The sequence below is a fragment of the Glycine soja genome, chromosome 12 (assembly GCF_004193775.1).
Source record: "Glycine soja cultivar W05 chromosome 12, ASM419377v2, whole genome shotgun sequence".
NCBI lineage: Eukaryota > Viridiplantae > Streptophyta > Magnoliopsida > Fabales > Fabaceae > Glycine > Glycine soja.
In genome coordinates this window covers 41,597,473-41,620,703 of record NC_041013.1, presented here as the reverse complement: position 1 = coordinate 41,620,703, position 23,231 = coordinate 41,597,473, and the positions used below count along the sequence as shown (strand labels likewise).

The window sequence follows — 23,231 nt, the reverse complement described above, 5'->3', positions numbered from 1 at the left end:
CCATGTATTATATATCACTTAAAATATTTATATATTATTTCTCTAAATATATATTCCATTTTGGATGTCCTAAAATAGAGTGTGATAATATTATTATCATAAGTCATGATTGATAGATAATTTTATATTTTAAAGATGTGATTAAGAATTCGATCATTATTCGTTCACACTTAAAAAAATATAAGTGAAAAGAAATCAATCAATTCTTTAAATAAATTTTAATATTTTAAAAAATTAACGATAAAAATATTCTTTTAAACAAAAATAAAGTGTAATAGCAAGATAAAAGAAAAAGAAGAGAAAAATAAAAGATGTCATAGGTAAATAAAAGAGAAATAAGATATAAAACCTTTACTTGGCCGCACATCAACAACGCAAATTAAAAAAGATGTATGACTGAACAATAGACATAGTAATGGGGTGGGACGTGTATAGATATTGTCTCTCGAATCTCTTACCCCCGACTCCCCAACATATCCTCATATCCTTACTCGATATCCAACGGATACACGTTCCCGTTGGGTATCGGGTATCCCCGACCCCGTCCCATATCCGATTCAAATTAAAAAAAAAATTATTTTTTTTTGTAAAAAAAAACTATTAAAAATTTGATTTTACAAAAAATAAATTGATTCTTAAACATTTATTTTTAACTAATTATATATCAGTAAATTTATTATAGCGTATGTGTCTACAAAAATCGTTAAGAAAATAATATTAAATTATGTAAAAAATTTAAAATAAAATTAACTAGTAATAAAAATTCCATGCCTTTTGATTAAATTATGTAAAAATTCTAAAGATTTTAAATGATGGGCGAGTTCGGGGTTGGGACGGATCTAGTAATCTCATACCCGTACCCGTACTCGACTTTTGGTTATCGGGAAAAATTCGAATCCGAACTTATATCCGATCAACCCAAATATTACCCGTAAAAGTCGAGACGGATTGAAACGGATACCCATAGAAATTTAGTTGCCATGTCTACTCACCAATGATTACTAACGATTTCACCTTTCACGCAAGTAAATTCTAGCATACAATTAATACAAACTAAGGACATAATTTTGGAGTTAACTCACCTTTATAGGGTTGCCATCTTTTTGCTGTGAATTGTAAATATAACTATAAGTTACAAGTTTGATCCTCTTAGTTAAAACAATTAATATTCTAATAAATTAATATTTATTAATAAAAAATTATAAATATAACTTTTAGTTAACAAAAAATCAATGATAATATAGATATTAGAGATTTAAAGTAATAGTACTAATCATATTAATAGTTTTAATAGACTTGTAAATATATCAATTTTATTAACTATTTTTTTAATTAGTATGATATATTATTTTATTTAATATAATAATATTTGTATATATTAACTGTTTTAATTTCTTTTGAGTGAAAACTATATAATAAAAATTAATCTATAGTTAAAGAGTTAAAATGTGACTTTTTCTAATATTAATATCACTTCGGATTCTAGTATAAGAAATAAGTGATAGTATTTTATTTTTATAATAAGGACTGGTAGTATTATTTTTTATGTATTAGGTAGAGTCTTTGTTCTGATTCGGTCTACTATAATTTTTATTGGGATTTTATTTTGTTTACTGTAATATTACTATTTTTAATGACTTAGGCGTGAAGTGCGTGACGAAATATTTAATTTGCCATTATCAGATTGAGAATCAGATCTAGATTTGTGTTCGTGTTAAAAAAACATTTTTGCGATTGAGAAAGTATGAGAGCATAAACCAAGATAATGATTCCCGTTAATTAATTAATCAAAACTTGTTCCTCACTCAGGTTTGCTAGTGTTCACTTCTTCATGTTTCTTTTATTTATTTATATATAACTTTTTCTTCGCGTCTTTTCTTATATATGATAAGACGACACTCCTAAATTAAATATGATGATGATCATTATTATTTTTTGTGGTATTATTCATTATCATTTTTATGTCTCCTTTTATATATTAACATGTTCCAACTAACATTTTTCATTTTTTTGAATTTCCAATCTTTTTAATCTTAAAATTTTCAAGATTTCTATTTCTATTTTTATATAATCCTTGAATATATATATATATATATATACACTAATTTAGTCTCTTCCTTTTTTTTCCATCTTTACTTCTGGTTCCTGTCAAAGAAATTTTTAAAAGATATACAAAGTAAAAAATAAAATTAAAAAAAAAAAATTAAACACTAACTTTTTGTACAAATTATTTGTATCTACAACAAGGCATCTCTTGATATATGGTAGCCTAAGCTTTTATACTTCATTCAAAGACAATCAGCAAAAAACTCATGCAGGAGCAGCCATGGATACACTAGTTGAAAGGTAAAAAATATATTAATTTGGATTAACTAGTTGAAAGGTTCATTTAACGCATTACTCACTGCTATTAAATAAAACTGATTTCTATTCCTCAATGCACAACATTCGTTGAACATATATTTATTTGTAAACAACTGAGAAACTCGTGGATCATTCAAACTTTAAAGCTCAGAAATTATAACAAATCTTGAAGTTGTTGACAGAAACCATCAACACACGTCGACTCTAAACTGTCGCTTAGTAAGAAGTTCCTCAGTTTGGCATGATTTTCTCTCACTTTTCTTCCAACCTCATTCCCATCTTCCATCACAGTTTTCACAGCTTTGCATACACTTTCTTTTGTGAACAACCCATCTTCATCACCTTTCTCTACTTCCACCCCAACCTTCAACTTTTTACTAAACATTCTTGCATTTATGACATGATCAGCACCCAACCTAGGTAAGAACACCAACTGACACTTATTCACAAGTGCCTCTGTCACAGAAGCAGCTCCACAGTGTGTTATGAAACACCCAACAGAAGGGTGTTCTAAGATCAATTGTTGCTGCACCCAACCTCCACATGCAACCCCTCTTCCTTTAACCCTTTCACTGAACCCTTCTGGCAAAGCTTCTTCGATAGAAACAAACCCATTAGGAGGCTTAAGTGCTGCAAGAAACGGAAAACCTGTAAGTTCAAGACCAAGCAACAACTCTTGAAACTGATTTTGCGGTAACGGGCTTTCGCTTCCATATGCACAGAAAATAACAGAACCAGGTTTGAATCTCCCAAGCCATGCAACCCATTTTTCCTCCAAAGTAGTGTTTGGTGGCTCAGGTAAAAGAGGCCCTGAAAGTAAAACGGGCTTCCCATACACAGTTTCAAGATACTCCGCATATGGCCCTTCAATTTCTCTGCAACCTTTGAATCCAATTGCATCTGCCAAGCATGTACTGGTGTGCAGCCGATCGTACAGAAAAACGCCGCTTCCAAACTCGAGTTTCCTTGTGGAAACGAGGAACCGAAGTTCATGTGGCTGAAACTTTATGCATGCATCATCAGGGAACCCCTGAGGGGGTTCCATAAAATCAACTTCAGTTAATTCTCTTCCTTGGCTCTGTCTTGGTCCGTTTCCGAGATACGCTATTGATAACGGATTAACTATGAAATACGCGACACTCTTGATGCCTAGGCTTCGAGTCAGGTTGGGCAGCCAATGTTGGAAATCGAAGAAAACAAATTGTGGTTTCAGTTCCCTTAGGAGAAGTTCGATGTCTTTCTCGGTGCGGTCCAAAGCCGTGGCGAGAAGTGGGAACAAAGAGAAGGGTATGTCTGAAGTGGTTTCAGCATCTTGAGGAAGACCATCAACTCGAGGAACAGTGATGGGGACAAAGGTGATGAGGTGAGGGTGAAGATTGAGGTGTTGTAGTTTGGTTTGTGTTCTTTTGGGGACTATGAAGGAGATTCTGTGGCCTCTCTGTGCAAGCTTGTTGGAGAGGTGAAGAATTGGGGTTAGGTGGCCCATGGCAAACCATGGAAATATTGCTACGTGCAAAGGAGCTGCACTTGCGGAATCCATGGCTGCTTCAGTTTTTGTTGTTGTTTGTCTCTGAACGAAGAATAAGAGCATGTTATGCTATCGGGTACGAGGCACCGTTGTCCATATATAGCTCGTGTAGCTACGCCATTTGTCAACTTTCCGTCCCCACTTCCCGTTCTTATGTGAACAATGTTTTTTTCTTGAGTTATCTAAGATAAAAGAAGAGATAATAAATAAATGATTAATTTGATATACGGTGAATAAAAAAAGTAATTGATTAATATTTAATTGTTTTTCAAACATAATCACTCTTGTTATCTCTTTCCATTTTGTTAGAGAAAGTGGTTATAATTTACAAGAGAATTAGAAGAGAGAGGTAACAAGTACTCCTTGTCAATATAACATAGTAATATATATTAACGAATTTCTCCAACTATATTTTCATCATATCTAATTAATTAATTAATTCAACAAGAACTGATATATTTAATTAACTTAATCCTTAATATTAAATTTATCTTAAATTTTATATTTTTCTAAAATTATTCTTAATATTAAAATATATATACTCGATCTTATTATTTTTGACAAATATTTTGGTGACAATATTTTTTAATTTCTCTCATTAGCTAGTAAGATTTCCAAAATACTCCGTATATAAGGTAAAGTGAGACTTTACTTATTTTTATTTTTTAATAGAAATGATCCATAATTAAGGTTAATTTTTTTAAAAAAATTAAAAACAAGAGGCATTTTATATTAATGGCTAAAGTATATTTTTGATATCTTATCTAGTTAACAGTAAAATTCATTTTAATCTGTCATCCTTTTTAAGGAAATTATTTTTTTAATCTTCTGAATTTGGGTCAATTGGGTCCTGTAGTCAGATTATAATTAATTAAAGTTTATAATTATAATATAATAAAAATTAAAAATTAATACAAAATAATACTTTGTTTTCTATATGTTTTTTTACCACTACAATGCAGTGTGATTCCATCTGATATGCATCATGATTTTGGATACCTTGGTACCGTGGACCATCAGTCTCTCCTTGTTTTGTCTCAAGAAAAGAAATGTCCCTAGCTAGCTATAACAGTGTGTTTGGATGGATCAATTTAACAGGAAAATTCATTTTTTCAAGGAATTTAAAATGATTTATGATAAAATAACTTGTTTGGATAGAATATTTAAAAGAAGATTTAAATTTTGATATTTTTATGAATCATTTTGATTGACTAAAAAAGTAGGATTTCAAATTCTTTAAAAAAATATAGAATTTGAAATTGTTTTTTTGAAGATGCTCACTTTAACTCACGTTCTTGTTCGCGACTCTTTCTTGCTCAACACTCACAATAATATTAGGTGCCAACTTGCTTGTACAAATCATTATTATAATTATGTCCTTCAATTATACATAATTAGCATTTTTTATGGCTATTTGGAATTGGTCTATCTATCTCATTATGCATACGACTAATGGTTGGTTTTCCTGTTGTGTCTTGTTGCTTCAAAGGATTAGACATAAAATATAGATCCAAATATTAAGACCTAAATATCTTCGCTTATAAGGGAATGAAGCTGATGCTAATAAACTTTGAAAATATTTTTCAACTTATATATAGAGTCAATAAAGTCATTATAATTTAAATTGCAAGAAGCACATGATACAATTGCATGCGAGCAAGGAGTTCAAAGTGCCTGAAATTCTCCACAATCATACCACCATTCGAAGTGCAAGTAACTTTGTCTCAAATCACAGTTTTCTCATCTCATATCATATGACAAAAGACAAAGAAATCAATAATAAATATGTTGAATGCGTAATAAATAAATTATTTTGATGCATGAAGTGCTTAAAAGCTTACACATATTGATTTTTTTTAAGTCAGCATTTTTAGAGTCTTTGTTAAAATTTAATGCAATGTGGCGAATGCAATACATAGAAGTTACATCCGGCTCAGTCCACCCAACTCGTTCTGATAGCATAGCTATTAGCAAATTAGTTTTCCTATTGATATAATACACAAATTTAGTTGAGGTGTAACATATCTCCTCAAATAATGCAAGAACCACATCTAAGCTTCTTTGTTCTCGCTCTCAACAATTGCAAAAGCAAGTAGAAAAATGTTTCGACAACCATCTTGTCCAATGACCGTCAACAAACTACCACAATATTTTTCAGTTAAAAATGTGTCATCTACTTACACAACCGGTTTGCAATATTAAAAACCTTTAATGCATTGCTTAAAAGCCCAAAATACATGACTAAGAATCACCTTAGAAGAGTCATCCTCACCATCCTCCATTGAATTGGATGTTTTGTATTTAACAAGTCTACCTGGTAGAAAATGTTGAGTAGATCCATATAGACAAATAACTGTATGATTCATCCTGACTTTCAAATGCAATTTTGAGTGCTTTTTGTTTAGTTGTCCATGTCTTTTTGTATGTCACAGACAATATAATCAAAGTGTTGTAGAATATCTACAATCAAGGTTTTGATTTAGATACAAACATTTTTTTTTACTAAGTGAATAATATTATGAGCAATTACAGATAAGTCTAACCTAACATGATCTTATGATATAAGTGAAGTTATACAAATGTGAATATCATTTGTTTTCTTTATCTCCCACCTCGTGTGTATTTTGCTAGGTTTGGTCCCCCCCAAGTACTTTGTATATCCTATGTCTATTAATAATATTTATTGGCATGTGCAGTAGAAGATCATTAGAAGCGGAGGTGTCAACCCAATTAGAATTTTTTCTCCTATAATGTGATGTTCAAAAATGCCTTTTGATTGAAAAAAAAAAGGCTTAAATATCTTTTTTAGGTTTTACAATTTAGTGCTTCTTTGTTTTTAGTCCTTGTAAAAAAAATTATTTTATTTTTAGTTATTACAATTTTTTTTTGTTTTTCGTCTTTATGACGCTTTAAGTAATATTTTTTTCATCATTCAAAGTGTCATTTGATAATTGCTAGTTATGAATACATTTTGGAGGTTAAATTATATAGAAATTTATAATTTTTCTCTCATAATTTTTCTTTTTGAGCAAATATCTGAGAAGAATCAAGAATGAAGATGATATTACTGCACTCTAGTTTCACTAAACCATGTTTTATTTTAATTGTGTTGTAGACTGAGTATTTTTTATTATGTTATTGACTTTGAGTATTTTTATTATGTTGAAAGTAGAAGTGTTTTAATCAATTGTTTGGTAAGAGTTTTTTAAGTTATATTTATTTGATGCAAGATATTTTGATGATGCAAAATATATTTATGCATTTGAAATGAAAATTACAATTTTTAATATATAACTCGTATAAAAAAAATCATTGTGACAGAATAGTGAGGGATGAGCAAGGCACCATAACGAGGATTCGCTAAGGAACAGCAACAGAAATTTTGTGAAGGAGTTGCTATAGATTAGCAAGAAAATGGTGAGACATTATAAGCACTCATAGCGAGGGAATTGCAAAGGAATGACGAGGAAATATATGCACATGATAGTGAGGGAATAGCAAGCGATTAGCAAACGAAGGTTTGCAAGAGAATTGCAACCTAATAGCTAGGGATCAATAATAAGGGAATAGAGATCAATTTGCTAGAGATATATTTGAGAGGAAATTGCATCGAAATAGCAAGAGAATATTAGCTGGGGGATTGGTGAGGAAATATTAACTAGGGATTGGCGAGGGAATAAGGGCAAATTGTAGATGCCTGTTAGCAAAGAAATTTTTTAACTTCCTTCATGTAATTATTGAGAGATATGCTACGAAACTTGCGACATAATAGCAAGGAACTACTTTCCTCAATAGTCATCTACCATGGATTTAGTTAGGCAACTTTCCCTCACTAATTCTTCGATCTTCTCTTGCTAAATGATTTTGCGAGGGATCAGCATGGGAAATTTTTCTTGCTAATATACGTTTTTCTTGTAGTGACTTTAACAAGTAATTTTATATCTCAATAATTTGAAAGATAAATTTAGAAAATCATAATACTGTTAATAAATTGTTATTTTAGTTTTAAAAAGTTTCATCTTAAAGTTTAATTACTTTACGGTTAGATAAATAATTGAAATTAGGTTGATCTCAATAAATATCATTAACAACATGTATTTTATATAAATATTTATAAATTGTATAGGTGTGTACACAAAAGACAAATATCCAACTAGTTCATAATTTAAATGAATTTTTTCAAGGCAAAAGGCGGGATAAAAGAAAGCATCACAACAAGGAATGCCATCTCATGTATATTGATATACCAAATCCCTATCAATCATTTGCCACCAAACCAACATATATCATGAAAAAAACTGTTAAAGAACCTTAAATGAATTGAATTCAACTTAAGTTCAAATAATTTAATCAACAAATCTAATTTTCAATTCTTTAAATTAATCAAGTTTATCAAACTAATTTGCTGGTCAAGTCTCAAATTAGTTTTAAGTTGATTTAGTTCACCACGAGCACTAAATGTACTACTAGGCATGGTTGTTAAACTCGCGCTTTAAATCGTACGATTTTATGATTCCACTAAGGTTCGACGAGTTAAATCGAAAGTAGAATTAAAATCGGAGTAGACTTGTCCGATTTAGCACAGACTCAGACAAGTTTAGGTAGACTCGCGAGTCTGCTACGAGTCTGTGAATTTACGAAAATTCAAAACGGCGTCGTGCTGAAGCTGAACTACTCACTTACTCGCGACTCTGTGTTGTGCTGAAGTTGAGCTACTCACCTTGTTCGAGTTCTGCTTTGAAAGCCCTCACTCGCATCGTCATCGCTGGCCCTCACTTGCGGTCCTCATAGTTGTTGGTCCTCCATCCTCCGTCGTCATCGCTGGTCCTCACTCACACTCCAAGTTTTTCTCCGTGACGCCAAGGTAATTTCTCCTCTCCTTTCATGACCTAACTCGCGTCGTGATGTTTCCTTTATAGTCATACAAGCGAAGCTGATTCGCAGAATTTTATCAAATGTATTAGACCCCTCTCTTACTAATGGAACCATCATAGAAATGATAGAATATTCGTTCTGGCTGCTAGAACTCTAGATCTATTTTTTTTTTTAAATGTGATCTGTCAGCATTGCAGAACAAAGAGAAGAAATTAATTAAATAATATTTACAGGTAGAAATTAAAAGACAACAAAAATTTGGCAAGCATTATTCAACTCTATAAAAAAAGATGAAGTTATATGCTATATTTCCCTTCCCCTGCAAGGCTTCTCATGAGACTTGATGAATTCCATAGAAAATAAGCATATTAAACACCATAATTAAACTAAGCAATTTGGGTCTCCAAAATCCTAGTCACACTGAATCATCATGGTGCCAAAAGTTAGGTGTAAATTGCCACATAAGCAGTTTAGCACTGAAGGTGCACTACCTAAGATCATTGTTGCTTTTGCATAGCTCCACCATTTAAATTTAGCGTAATTTTATACTCAACCTGTAGGATCCAATTTCATACCCAGTTCACAAAGTTAGTCATGATTCATGAATTTAACACAGATAAAAGCACACAGTATAGAACCTTGATTATCTTATTTCAACCTCTAATATTTTTTAAAGGTTAATGGTTCAATATGCAAGCCAAAGTGTAGTGCTGCTATCTACTTTTTAAAGTTGAAAGAGTCAAAATTACAAACTATTAAGCCACTTTGAAATGATAGGAGGGTCAACATGTGTTTACCTGGTAATTGTAGGTCTATTTGGAGGTTTTAATCCAAAAAGAAAAGTACCTAATGCCTGCAGTACACTTCTTAGGAGCAGGTCTTGAAAGCTTAACGAGATTTGTGGGTAGAGGCGCAGATGAGAAGTACCTAAAGTGGAAATGGAGAGATTAAAATCAGGGAAAAAATTGTTATTCTTAAGAGAATGATTAAATTTAAGACACATACCTGTGCTCTAAGGCCGAGGCCGCCTGCGGAGCACATCTTCTAGGCTTGGGATCTTAAATAAAGATCTTCAGCATAATCAGGAAGGAAAATTATATCAGAAACATGGACTGCAATTTACTAAGATAAAACTGCAATTTTAATTAGAGAATAGAATAAAAAACATGAACTGTAATTTTAATTAGGAGATTTGAATTATTAGAGGATTGATACACATTTGAATTTTTTTTAAGTGTTTTTATTTTAAAAATTTATGTTTTGTATCGTATGAATTTATGTTAGATTGAGTGTGAATTATGAACTATATTAGTTTATTGAATTAATGTTAAAGTTTATTATTTTCATTTATTTTATGATTGAAATATTTATTTATGATTTTATATAAAGAAATATAAATATATTTTTTATTTATTTGAGTAAACTCTTACGAGTTTATGATTCGATTTTACGAGTCAAGTTTACAAAATTTTCACAATTTTAGGTAGAATCACTATTAACCTTGTTAGTAGGTATGAAAAAGATTATGAGCTACTACTGTTTTAGAAAAGATTTTTACCTTGTGTCGTCTGACAACCCCGCATTAGAGAGATTAGTTTCTTTTGCCTTTGTGTTCATATTCTCAACTTCATCTTCCTTTGTAACCAACCAATTGTAAGGAAGCTGGAATTTAGGCCCAGAGTTGTTGTTACTTTTTTCTACACTATCAAAGTCAACATGGTGTACTACATCATTAGGATGGAGTGGAAGAGATTCTCCTTGTTGCATCCTTTCAAGGTCATCTATATCTTGCCTGAATATACTCTTCATGCCCCATGCATTGATCTTAACACTTGAGTGGGCTTTAAATGTGATATGAGCCCCTGTTTTCACAAAATGGCAGTGTTCTCGAGAGATATAAATGACCCAAAGATGTTTTGATCCATAAATCTTGTTCAACTCCAAATTAAGTGGCATGTCAAAGTATTCTTCTGTGTATTCACTTTCAAAAGAAAGACGAAACGGATGTGACGAAGAAAATGAACAATGTGGAGAACTACTAGAAACCGCAGGACGAATAATGTTCCGCTCAAATGTAACACAAAAGACAAAACCAATCCAGTTGTCATCCACATTAAACTGCATTATCCGTATAACTGAATCCCCTTTAAACCCTTGGTTTAATAACCACCGAGGAAGAATAACTTCCAAACCCAAAGGAACAACAATGTCAAAGCCACACCGAAAATTACAAGGTTCCTGCAGTACCAAAACGAAAATCACAACAACAAAATTTTATTGTAATCAAATCAAATATTAACTAGTGTCCTTAACACACTAATTATTAAGATATGCAAAATTCTGTTTCTCATGATTTTTTTTTTACATTCTTAGCTCTTATGATTTTATAATAATTTTTTGTTAAATTACATTCTTATAGTTTATGATTTTTATCTTTTTAGTCTTTATAATTTAAAAGTGATCTTTTTAGTCTTTATAATTTATATTTTAATTTTCTTTTAGTTCATGTAATTTAAAAGAGTTCTTTTTAGTTCCTATAGTTTACATTTTAAAAATTATAGGAACTAAAAAATAAGAATTTAAATGTAAATTATAGAGATTAAAAGGATTACTTTCAAATTATAGAGACTAAAAAATAAGAATCATGAAACTATAAGAATTAAATGAGTAATTTAACCTAATTTTTTTCTTTTAATTTCTTAAATAGTATGTTTTAATCTCTAAAGAAAGTGCTCCTAAGTCCTAATGAAACAACAGGTCAATATTTCATCCAAAAATAGAGAAATGGAAGGTGCTTAGAGTGCGAACCTTAATCAGTCTCACTAACCATGCAAGTTCTAAGTCTCTGCTTGGCGACACCAACATATGAGCCAGCTTGGGACAATCAAAAACATATAACCCTGACCTATGGTCACGAGATCCAGATACCGTTTTAAAATACCATCCCCCTAATGAAGCCCTTTCTGATGGAAGGTCGGGCAAAGCTTCAAGCTTATGGCAATGAGACAAGTTTAAATACGCTAGACAATGTAGCCCACAGAAGGAATCATAAGGTATTGAAACAAAATTGTTTCCTTGAAGATTCAGTCTTTCTAAACACCTTAACTCTCCAATAGCATCAGGTACTTTAACTAGATTGCAAAAGCCCATATCCAGAAAAACCAAAGATTTCAAATGGGATGAAGGACTGAAAGCTCGTCCTAAGGGCAAATCCATAAGTTCCAAGCATCCCCATAAATCTAGGGTTTGAAGAGATGTCATGGTATTCATGTTGTTAGGTATACTAACAAGATTTTTGCAGTCTCTAAAACTCAAGAATGTAAGTTTTGCAAGAGCTCCAATAGATTCATGTACCGAGGATAAACTTGTACATCCATCAAAGTCAAGGTACTCAAGATTTGTTGTCCTTGTAAAATCTGGGGTGTTTTCAAGTTTAGTGCAACCAGAGAAATGTAGAACTCTCAAAGATATTAGATTAAAACCACGGCCAATTTTGATGCTTATTAGATTGTTACAATTTCTGAAACTCAAGAAAACAAGGTTTTCAAGACGTCCCATTGATGGATGGACAAATGTTAAATCTGTGCATCCTGAAAGATCCAACCGCTCAAGGTATGGGGCCCCAGAAAAATCTGGAGTCTCTACAAGAAATTTGGAGTTGCTCAAATCCATCCTTTTCAGACATGTAAAATTCTGTAGAAAATTAACAATTAGCATCTCCTTTTAAAACTTAAATTGCATTATTTCACTTCTGTATAATATGTACTACGTCCTTCAAAATGGAGAGCACAATTTATTTTGAATTGAAGAAAAAAAAACTATCCATTTACTTTTTTTAAAAAAAATCTTTTCAATTTTTTAAACATGTTACAACATTTAATTAAATATATTTAAATTTTGAATTGTTAAAATTATGACGCCTGGCCACTGTAGAATTAAAAAGAAAAGTGACAACATGCAGTGACACTTCTTTTGAAAACTTATTGAGTTAATATTTCTTTCCATTTTAAACAAATAAAAATATTAATAAAAGACATTAAAGTACCTTGCGGCCTTCCCATAAACAATTGATGCTACTACTAGGCATATTCAATTCCACAAGACCAAAGGCCGCAAAACATGATGGCAAAGAAGTAAAAGGATAATCATGCCACAAAAGATATCGCAGCTGGGAGGAGAGAAAATCAAGGCTTCCTGAAAAACTTTTATTGTATAATATAAGCAACCTAAGGTTCTTCATTTTTGATAGTTCTGCAACGCTACATTCGGACATATCTTGATCTTTTTTATTTAGAACTACGGCTGTGACATTATTTGTTCCCTGGCAAACGAAGAATAAACATATGTAAATCAATAAGCATTTAAATAATATATATATATATATATATATATAATAATTTTAAAAGAATTATTCTCTATTTTAATATTTCATTTTCTTTTAATCTAATGATTAAAAATGAATTACTCATTAAAATAATAAGATTAAAAGTAAATAAAGAACAAAAATAAATTTTTTAAAATTATTTTAAGAGTAATTTGATTCCTCACACTCTTTATATATACAATTAGTGTAAATGAAGTAATCAAGGCTATCAATATGCCTCCTTCACTTTTTCCTAAATATGTTGCAGATTGTTGAAATTAAAAGCAATATTTAACATGCACTAGTTTAGGAGATATAATTGTTTACCGTTTGGGTTGTCATGACACGAAAGAAATCTTCATAAAGCCATATTCTACTCCATGATCCTGGTTGTTCAGGAAATTGATTGCGAACAATTTTCTTTCCCAATTCTTGCAACATATCATGCATATGAATTTCTTGATCTCTAAGTGTTATGAGTGATTTCTCAATGAGTCTTGGGATTCCAATGTGAGTGTGTAATCCACAACAGTTCAGAATTCGCTTAGCATAATCCTCCATCTCTTCTTTAAAGAAACAAGCAATGTGTAAAAATATTTCTTTTTCTTCATATTGTAGTCCATCAATACTTATTTGAAGTACATCCATGATTCCATTATCTGGACTATTCTGAAATCTATCCAAAGCATCTTTCCATTGGGTAGCATTTCGAGTACACAAGAAAGAACCTATTACTTTAATTGCTAATGGAAGACACTGGACATATTTGAGTACCTCAGGAATCAACTCTACACAACTACTACTTTGGTCTTCACTTTTGAAAGCTTTTGAATAAAACAGCTTGCGAGCATCATTATTATTCATTAATGAAACCTTGTGTATTACATGTGCTCCATACACTTTTAGAATATGCTCATCCCTAGTGATAATAATCATTCTACTCCCTTCAAAAAGAAAATTAGGGTTTATGGCCAATTCCTGCAATTGCTCTATTTGGTCAACATTGTCAAGAAATATGAGGACTTTTATGTTGTGTAGCCTATTTCTTACTATTCCTGATATTTCAAAAGGACTATATATTTCTAGATTTTTCTCGTCTAAAGTTTGACGAACTATTTGCTTTTGTATAGCAGTTGCACCTCCATCCCTGTAAATTTTGTTTACATTCTCAACGAAACAACAAGCGTCAAACTTGTAAGATATTCTATCATACAAGACAACAGCCTGAGTTGTCTTTCCTATTCCACCCATCCCGCAAATTCCTAAAACTCGAACATTATCATTATTTGAACTTAATTTTAAACTACCTTCTAATTCTTGTACACGTGATTGTATCCCAATGAGGTCATCAACAAACCCAGAGAATTTATGACCCAATGTTTTTATCACCTCTTGAACAATATTTTCAATCTCTCTAAACTCGGGCCTGGAAGAGAAAAAAAAAGAGTAAGCTAGCTAAATAAAATAACGTTAATATCTTCATATATTTATTGATAAAAGTTAATGAATTTAATTTATTTGTACCTTCAATATATGTAATAAAACTAACCACTTTTGTACATTAATTATTTTGTTAATTAATAAACATATATGATGCGGCATATAAGATAACCAAACATTTATGTAAAAATAATTGAAATATAAATTACACCCATGACTCTTTTTTTTGAAATAATTACACTAATGACTTAAATATCTTTTAAGTCTTGCAAATATGATTCTATTTTATTATAGTCTTTACAAAATTTTGTTACTTTTAGATCTAGAAATTTTCTTATATAGTGTTCTTTTTTAATCCTTACTATTAATTCTAGTTAGTTTAGTATTAACATAACTTATTGATAAGATAGATCACAATAATTAAGATAATAAAATATTTAAATTATTTATAGGTGTTAATTCAATTAAGTAATATATATATTATTTTATATAAATAAGATAAGAGCAAATTACATTCTTCTCCTTTAAAGTTAACATTTATTACACTCAATTTTACTCTTTTTTTTATCATACACAAGACTTTTTGTTTATTTTTAAGGATGGTGAAGTTGTTGTGATTGGTGAAGGCGACAAAGTTGATGAGAAAGATGATAAGCGAATTGATAGTATTTTTGTAGACAAAATCGGACTTGAACTTGGACCAGAAGGATGCTTGCACCAAAGTCATAAAGATTATTAGGATATTTCACAAACAATTAATACCATTAATAACAGTGACATAAAAAAATGTAAGTGTAATAAATATTAATCTCAAGAGTACCAGTGTAATTTATTCTAATTATATATGTTTTACATTTGTTTTTAATTTTTAATATACTATCAACAATGATTTATATCATTTTTAAAATTATCCCTACTTTTCAATTCATTAATTTACTTATAACATTACATTAAAAAATGCAATTTACTTGTATAATTATAATTTAATTATATATAAAAAAATTTATAGTTTAGTTAGATGCTAAGAATGTAAGCTAACAACAAAGGGGATAATATATATATATATATATATATATATATATATATATATATAGTTTAATACATACTTGTTCATGACATCCCAACCAGCTGAATTGGCCAGATCCGTCATAGCTCTCGCCCATCGATCAACCTTGTCTGGATCTTCTCTGAATCTCGATCTGTGTGAAACAAAGGCAACCTCGTATGCCCCGTTCTGATGTCTTACATGAGATGGATCTACATCATAGAAAACAGGGAACACAGTTTGGTTTGATTGTTGTTTGCAATCAGCTATAGCGGCCATTTCGTCTAAACACCATGTGGAGGAAGCGTATTGTTTGGAAAAGACAATGATTGAAAGGCGTGAATCTTGAATTGCTTGTAGAAGCTGTGCTGATATGGATTCTCCTTTATGGAGCTTTTTGTCATCCTTAAAGACGAAAATACCCTTTCGGAGGAGATGGGCATAAAGATGATCAACGAAAGTGTTGCGGGTGTCAGGACCTCTGAAACTGATAAATACATCGTATCTGTAGTTTTGGTTTTGGATGCTACTGTCGACGGAGTCATTGGAAGAACTGGATGCTATACTTACTGTGCTGAAATTGGAGGATGATCCACGGCCCAACCGGGTCCAAAACCATGATACGTTTTTCATCATCGATGAATTACACTATTGGTACATGTAGACAAACACAACTCATATAAGTACACTGTATCACCGCATACAACTCAATGATTCATACAATACATTGGGGATGCAATCACATAATCCCTTCACGAATATTAAGTACGCGATGACAAAATGGACCCACTGAGGCGGGCCAGCCAACTAGCCTTTTATCAATTTGGTGGGACCGCATCAACATTTTGGTCCACCAGTCTTACGTGCTCCACACTCTCTCTAACCCTCCAATCAATTGGATCAAAGATGGAGCGGGTCAGTCTATCAGCCCGCAATATTGTTTGTTTTTATAAATAAAAATTATATTAATATATGAGATTATTAAAATAAATAAATAAAAAATATTATATTGTTTAAGATTTTAAAACTAGCTTTAAATTTAGAATAAATTATACTCACATCTCGTGAGATTAGCATTTTTTTATACTCAATTCCACTCTTTTTTATAATATATAAGATTCTCTTGCTATTTCTACCATCCATTCAACTGTAACCCCCTGACTCATTAACATTGATAAAGATAACGAAAAAAAAGAAGAAATAAATGAGAATCTATTGGCATCATTGTCATGTCCTTGACCCGATGAAGGTGACATCGTTGTACTTAGCAAAACAACTGTTGAGCTGCAATGCGTAGTCACAAAAGGTGAAGCAAAGGTTGTCAAGATGGGGTGACCACGTGCGACACGCAACAAGAGCACGGGTCATTGATGAGGTTGCTACGATACTCGAAGAGGTCGTAGACGGCATTGGAGGAGGTGGGGAAGGTGAATTTGCTGCGGTTGGAGAAGGCAACGAAGTTGACCAGGAAGATGAGGAACGAGTCAACAGTGTTTTAGTAGGTAAAACCTGACATGAACTTAATTGGTTTGGAAGTAGACTTGCACAAGAATGATAGGAGTTCTTAATCTTAGGGTATTAATTTCACTAAAAAATAACACCATTGGTAATAATTACTATTTAGGGGAGACAAAATAAATGCAAGTTTAGGAAGGGGTGTAAATTCAATAAACCCTAACTTTAGAAAAATAAGTGTAATTTGCTCGAGTCATGATTGTGTGTTGTGATTTAGTTATTTAGTAGACTTATTATAATTAGTTATCATTAAAGACTATTAATACTTTTATGTGATTTAAAATTTAAAGAGTAATTTGTTATTTTAAATATTTTGTATCATCAATTACTTTTTAAATTTTTTTTTAAAGAATAAGTCAATCTACTAGCACACCTTCAAATGAGGTGAACTTATATGTGTAACCCGTCAAGTCTTAACGGATTGTCCCATCCTAATTTAGCAGGCAAATGGTGGGACGGGCCAAAACAGGCCGATTCGATTTGTTTTATCATCCTAAATTACGTCAGATATTATGTATGTGTAACAGTGGGAGAATTCTTCGTTTAATAAATACGCATAGACTTATTCTGAAAGATAGTCAAATATGTCGGCACCACGCTCAGCACCTACTTCCTTGGAAAATTCATCAGTAATTCAGTAATGCAGAATATGAACTTTCTCACGAAGCACACTGAAAGTGAAATCATGTAGTATAATTTTTTATTGGAGAAATTGGGAACGAGATGGACTACAGAACATGCCTATTCATAGACTTCCCATTTTGCATTTTAGATTTGGAGTGAGGACAAAATTAAGGATACGAGCTCAATAATTTTATTTGATAGAGGAAGAAAATGGAGGGAGTGAAAGAGGGTAAGTGGGGAGAGAGACAAATAAGAAATAAGGTTATATTTAAGGCTGTTTAGTTAAAAAGAAATAAAAAATAAAAGTAGAAATAAATTTGGTGGATTGTTTGGTTTGAAAGAAAGAAAAAAGGAGTTAGATTATTAATTAAAATATCATTTACCCTTACATCCAAAATAATTTTATTTGTTATAAAAATATATTTTTTCTTTTGTATCTCCACACAGGTATTTTCCATACTCCACACAAAATAATTGCTACGTATTCCCTTTCAATAAATCTATAGTAGAAGCATTATCTCAGGATGTGGTGACGGAGATGTCAGCGTTCTTGGTGCGATATTAGTTGAAGATGAGAGCCTCTTGCACCATAATGGGAAAAAGTTTTAAAAAAATCATCATAATGGATAAATTTTAAAAAGTATAAAAATAAATAAATCATGTTTTAAAATACAATTTTATTACGAAAAAATCACACTTCAACGTATGTTTATCATAAAATTATTACAATTAGATCGTATATGCACGTACATATGATTTCAGTTTTTCAAATTTTATTATTATTAAAAGTTGAAATCATATAAACACATATAATTTTAATATTTTTTAATTATTTTAAAAATCATGTATTTAAACACAATTTTTTTAATTAATTAAAAAATACTGTATTTGAACACGATTTTTTTAATAGAAATTGTGTTAAATAGGTAACACTTGTTTTTAATTTTTTAATAATTTTTTGCAGGCTAATATAAAATACTTGAAATTTTTCATAAAGATAAAAAAAGCAGATACATATTACATATATTAAAAAAAATTATAGGATGATGTTCCACATGTTGGTTTTCATGGATAACATAGTAGTCTTTATTTTGTTGTTAAATTGGTTTTCCTTCTTGTAATATCATCATCTTCATTATGGACTCTAAAATTGTCATCATCATTTATCATTATCTTCATCTTCATCATCTTTATCATCACTATTATTCATATAGACAATAAATTATGTTAAATATTTTGTTATTTTTAATCTTTGAAGCATAATTATTATTATTATATATTGTTTAACTTATAAATTTTGTTCATATACTACCTTATTTTTAATATATTGTTTTCTTTTTAAAAAAAATCATAAATTTTAACATAAAAATAAAATCCATTTAAAATAATATAATTGAAATCGTGCAGTACAACACGATTTCAATTTTTTAGAAAGAAAAAAAATAGAAATTATACCCTACCATATGATTTTATTAGAAAAAAAACTAAAATCATATTTTAACATATAATTTTAGTTCTTAGAGAAAAAATATTTTAAACAAATAAAAAGTAAAATCATGTTTTGATATAAGATATCTTTATTGTGAAATCATATATTAAAGGACAATTTACTCATTCTTGTATTTGTTTTTTAAAATACCTATGATGATAATTTTTTTAAAAAATCTGTTGATTTCCGTAATTAACCCAAGATGAGATGGGTATGGGTGTGTGAGTGATTTGGAAGTGAGGGAGAATGACACAGAAATAATGAAATTGAAAGTAAAAAGCAAGAGACCAGCGGAACAAGTCAACAGCGGGTGCAGCTTCCGGAAAAATATCCTGTCCAGACCGGATGAAATCTCAACCATTCCTTAATTTTGATATTCGATGAGTTTAATACTCCGAGAGATCTTTTTCAACTGAAGAGGAACAACTGTGTTCTCACTTTACTAACCAAGAAGCTTCCGAGATTGTTCCTTATAGAGGTTCCTACTTTCATCCCCATTTCTCCAACTATACCATGGATGACATTATTGAAAATTTGAAATATATATTTATTATTTTATATAAATAAGATAATTATACATGATTTACATTTGTTTTTAATTTTAAGTATATTCTGAACAATGATTTATATCATTTTTAATATTATCCTTACTTTTCAATTCATTAATTTACTTATAACATTACATTTTAAAAAAAGAATGTAATTTACTTGTATAATTATAATTTACTTATAGAAAAAAAAAATGATAATTTAGTTACATGCTAAGAATGTAATACAACAAAGGGAATAAGAGGATGGAGAAACTCTCAAATTTCATTTCTATTGACCATGTTTTCCATCTAAATTTAAATCTCATCCTTGTCAAGTATTATCACCCCAGGGAATTAAGGATATTACGATTATAGGAGAATGACCTTATGAAATGTCCTGTAAATTTATTTTGGTCATTCCTAATTCAAATCATCCTCATCGGATTTTGAGTCGTGAGTATTTGTTGTATTTCTATGGTGGTGTTTCTTTTTTTTAAACATTTAATGAGTTCTAAACCATTTTCTTTATGTAAATGCAAAAGTCATAAGTGGCTATGATTATAAGAGTTTGAGGGACTTGGTTATTGATGACCAAGCAGACCTTGTGTTGCAGCTCAGCAAGCAGAAGAAGAAGAGGAAGAGAGTTAAGGATTCCTCAAAAACTGAATTGGGAGGAGTATCCAAACCTCTTGGTGGAAGTGATTTTGTTGGATATGATGTTGGTGGTGGTGGTAAACTTGTTTGACAAGATTAAATCATTGATTTGGTTGTTCCAACTATGCAGCCTGAGATGGAGAAAAGAAAAGAGATCGAGTTAGAGAAAGACGAAGAGCAAGGAAAAAGAAAAAAGAAAAGCGACTCAAGTTAGAGAAAGAAAAAGAGCAAGAGATCTGAAAGAAGGTGATTTTTGTTGTTCAAGGAAGTAATCAAAGTGGTCCTACTTTGGTTACTCAACACAACGATCACACCAATAAAGCCATTCTTCACTACCATCAAGGTAAATTGCACCGATTAGATCATGTCTTGGTTGCTCAGAATATTATTTCACTTTGGAATGCTGAGTTGACTGGTCCACAATTCGTTCAATCCTTTGTTTTCTTGAGTCAAAATGACCGGGATATGATGAATTATGTTGGACCGGTGGAGAGTTTGGATGCAACTGAGATTTTCCTTGGTTGATCTCTTGTTGTGGCGCACATTGGAATGAAACAGTTGCTAGTGTTGATGAAAGGATCAAAGCAATGTTTGCCAGTTGAAGACCATGAAAGTTTAGGTTAGTAAAACTGAACAACTTAAAGTGGCTTTGACTAAAAGCAGAGAATTAACCTCTATGTTACAAATAGATATAGATGAACATGTTTCTCACTATCTGCTAAGTCTTAGGAAAATGAGTCTTTGAGTACTTGAGTTATCGCATTAGAGGAAGAAGTTATGGGTGTTGTTGCCAAACTTGAGTAAGAATACAAAGGAAGCAAAGATAATTGCTGAAGATAAATTGACATCTACTGATGAGGAACTCGCCAACTTGAAAAAGGTTGTTGCAATTTTGGATGGCGAGTTACAAAATAAAGAAAAGGTTAATTCTGATCTAGTTACTAAGTTAGAGGAAGTTAAGAAGTTGATTGTTGTTAATCACTGAGAAGGTTTCAAAAAGGCTTAACGCCAAGTTGTCGTGCTGCTTCCAGATTTTGATTATAAAAGTTTTTGATGTGAATTGTAATGTAGTGGATGGGATGATTGTTAGAGAATCTCAACTCTATTTTGATGAGCAGGAAGAAGAAGAAAAGAATGAAGTAGATTCAAACGCGGCCAATTAGTTTGTTGTTCATGTTTTGTATTTTTTTTATGTATTAGGTTTGGAATCTAAGTGTAGGTCGGATTTGATGTTTGATGTAATCAACACTACTGAATAAAGTTGATGTTTAAATTTATCTATGAATGAAATGTTGAGTTATCTAGCTAGTATTATATATCTTTTAAATTTATTAAGTTATAACATGACAATATTAAATTGTAATAAAAACACAATGTAATTCTAAATGAATTGGAAAGAAATCAAAGTGTTATTTTTGGTATGTAAAATTTGCTTAACTTATGAAACTTATATATGATTTAGATGAACTTGTTTTAAAAAAGAAGAATGCATTCGAAAGTGATTAATATATAAAATAAGATTTGAGAAATTGAATGCGTGTCGAAGGAATATATTTTGATAGAAATTGACTTTTTTGAAGACTTTATCCAAACACACATAGAGTTTAAAAACGCTCGGAAACAAGGTCATTTCGAATTTCGAAAGATCAGTTGAAGCGGTTATAAAAAAATTATATGAAGACATCAAATAACATTAGATTTGTGTACTTAGAAATATTGTTATACATATGTCGAAATCATGGAATTCGACCCTTAGTATTAGAAGGTTATAAATAAGACTTTTGATTGTCAATTTGCGGTAGATTGAATCATTATTACTTAACTCTTCAAACACCTTGTACATCGAAATTGACTACTGGTTCAAAAGATCATCGTATATGTATTCATTATTTTTCTTTATGAATTCATGTTTTTTTATTTTACTGTATCTTCTAAACTCTATATTTTTTTCAATCTTCATTTTTCTCGAAATTTTTATTTTTTCAATCTCTATTTCTAATGACTATGGAAGGATGATCATTATCGACCATAACTTTAAAATCGAAGGCCTTCAACGTGAAGAACATTGATTAGGAAGAAGGTGATGAGATGTGGGAAGAGGTTGAATTGCTCTAACTTGTGTTGTGTTCTTTTAGGGATGAAGAAGGAGATTTTGTGTCCTCTCTTTGCTAGTTTGTTGGAGAGGTGTCCCATTGCAAACCATGGAAACATTGATATGTGCAAAGACGATGCATCCATGTTTGTTTGCTTGAACCTGTTTGCAGCTTCTCTGCATAATATTGAAGTAAATTAAGCCAACGTCTCTAACCTGAATCCTCATATTATAAGTAAAATGTAATAATTAAAAAAAACATGTATACTTAAAATATAAAGCGTTGAGTTGAAAGCTACTTTGGATCCTTCTACGAAATAATGGGGGCAAACTACCAACCAGGGCAATTTCTTTTAAAATGTACCATTTGAGAGTAAAATTTAAACTAATATCTCAAATGAGATAAGTTATAATAAATATTACCACTTTTGAATCATAACATTTATTATAATTTTATTTTTTATTTTTTATATTGAAGTCGTAATATTTTATGACTTTATTTTTTATTTTTTTTCAACATGACTTAAAGTCACAAGAACTTTTTTTTTCATGACCTTAAAGTCGTAAAGAAAAATATTTTCTTTTTATTGAAGTTGTAAATTATTTTACGACTTTCATTTTTTTTAAGTCTTTTCTAAATCGTAAATAATTTTTTATTTTAATTATTTAATGAATTAATGTATATTTTTGTTAGTTTTATTTAATATTTTTT

General features: G+C 30.6%; 2 protein-coding genes across 5 annotated transcripts; both read right to left on the bottom strand.

Annotated features, from left to right (window-relative positions):
- Nucleotides 1-2,339: 2,339 nt before the first annotated feature.
- LOC114379147 (UDP-glycosyltransferase 79B30-like) lies at nt 2,340-4,090 on the bottom strand. Its single transcript, XM_028337744.1, has one exon. It carries the CDS (start codon nt 3,953-3,955, stop codon nt 2,519-2,521), a length of 1,437 nt encoding a protein of 478 aa, XP_028193545.1. The 5' UTR covers nt 3,956-4,090; the 3' UTR covers nt 2,340-2,518.
- A 4,133-nt stretch (nt 4,091-8,223) lies between these two features.
- Nucleotides 8,224-16,375, bottom strand: LOC114379710 (TMV resistance protein N-like). 4 transcript variants are annotated; one of them, XR_003659569.1, is made up of 8 exons: nt 15,677-16,375; nt 13,458-14,556; nt 12,813-13,088; nt 11,576-12,460; nt 10,326-11,005; nt 9,773-9,837; nt 9,565-9,694; nt 8,224-9,321 (listed from the first exon to the last, which is right to left on the bottom strand). XR_003659569.1 is itself a non-coding variant. In XM_028338397.1 (7 exons), the coding sequence occupies exons 1-6, from the start codon at nt 16,249-16,251 to the stop codon at nt 9,780-9,782; spliced, it is 3,573 nt and encodes a 1,190-aa protein (XP_028194198.1). In that variant the 5' UTR covers nt 16,252-16,375; the 3' UTR covers nt 8,224-9,694; nt 9,773-9,779. The 4 variants fall into 4 exon arrangements, 1 of the variants encoding a protein (XP_028194198.1); XR_003659570.1 differs by having other exon boundaries at nt 8,224-8,949; XR_003659571.1 differs by having other exon boundaries at nt 8,224-8,825.
- Nucleotides 16,376-23,231: the final 6,856 nt, after the last annotated feature.

Bases quoted from the DNA above. Each gene is read 5' to 3' on its own strand.
- LOC114379147 (XM_028337744.1), bottom strand. From the start codon at position 3,955: ATGCTCTTATTCTTCGTTCAGAGACAAACAACAACAAAAACTGAAGCA.
- LOC114379710 (XM_028338397.1), bottom strand. From the start codon at position 16,251: ATGATGAAAAACGTATCATGGTTTTGGACCCGGTTGGGCCGTGGATCA. The intron at 12,461-12,812 runs GTACTTTAATGT...AATTTTCTACAG, and splicing joins GTTTATGGGAAGGCCGCAAG to AATTTTACATGTCTGAAAAG. The intron at 9,838-10,325 runs GTAAAAATCTTT...ATTATGCTGAAG, and splicing joins GGGTTGTCAGACGACACAAG to ATCTTTATTTAAGATCCCAA.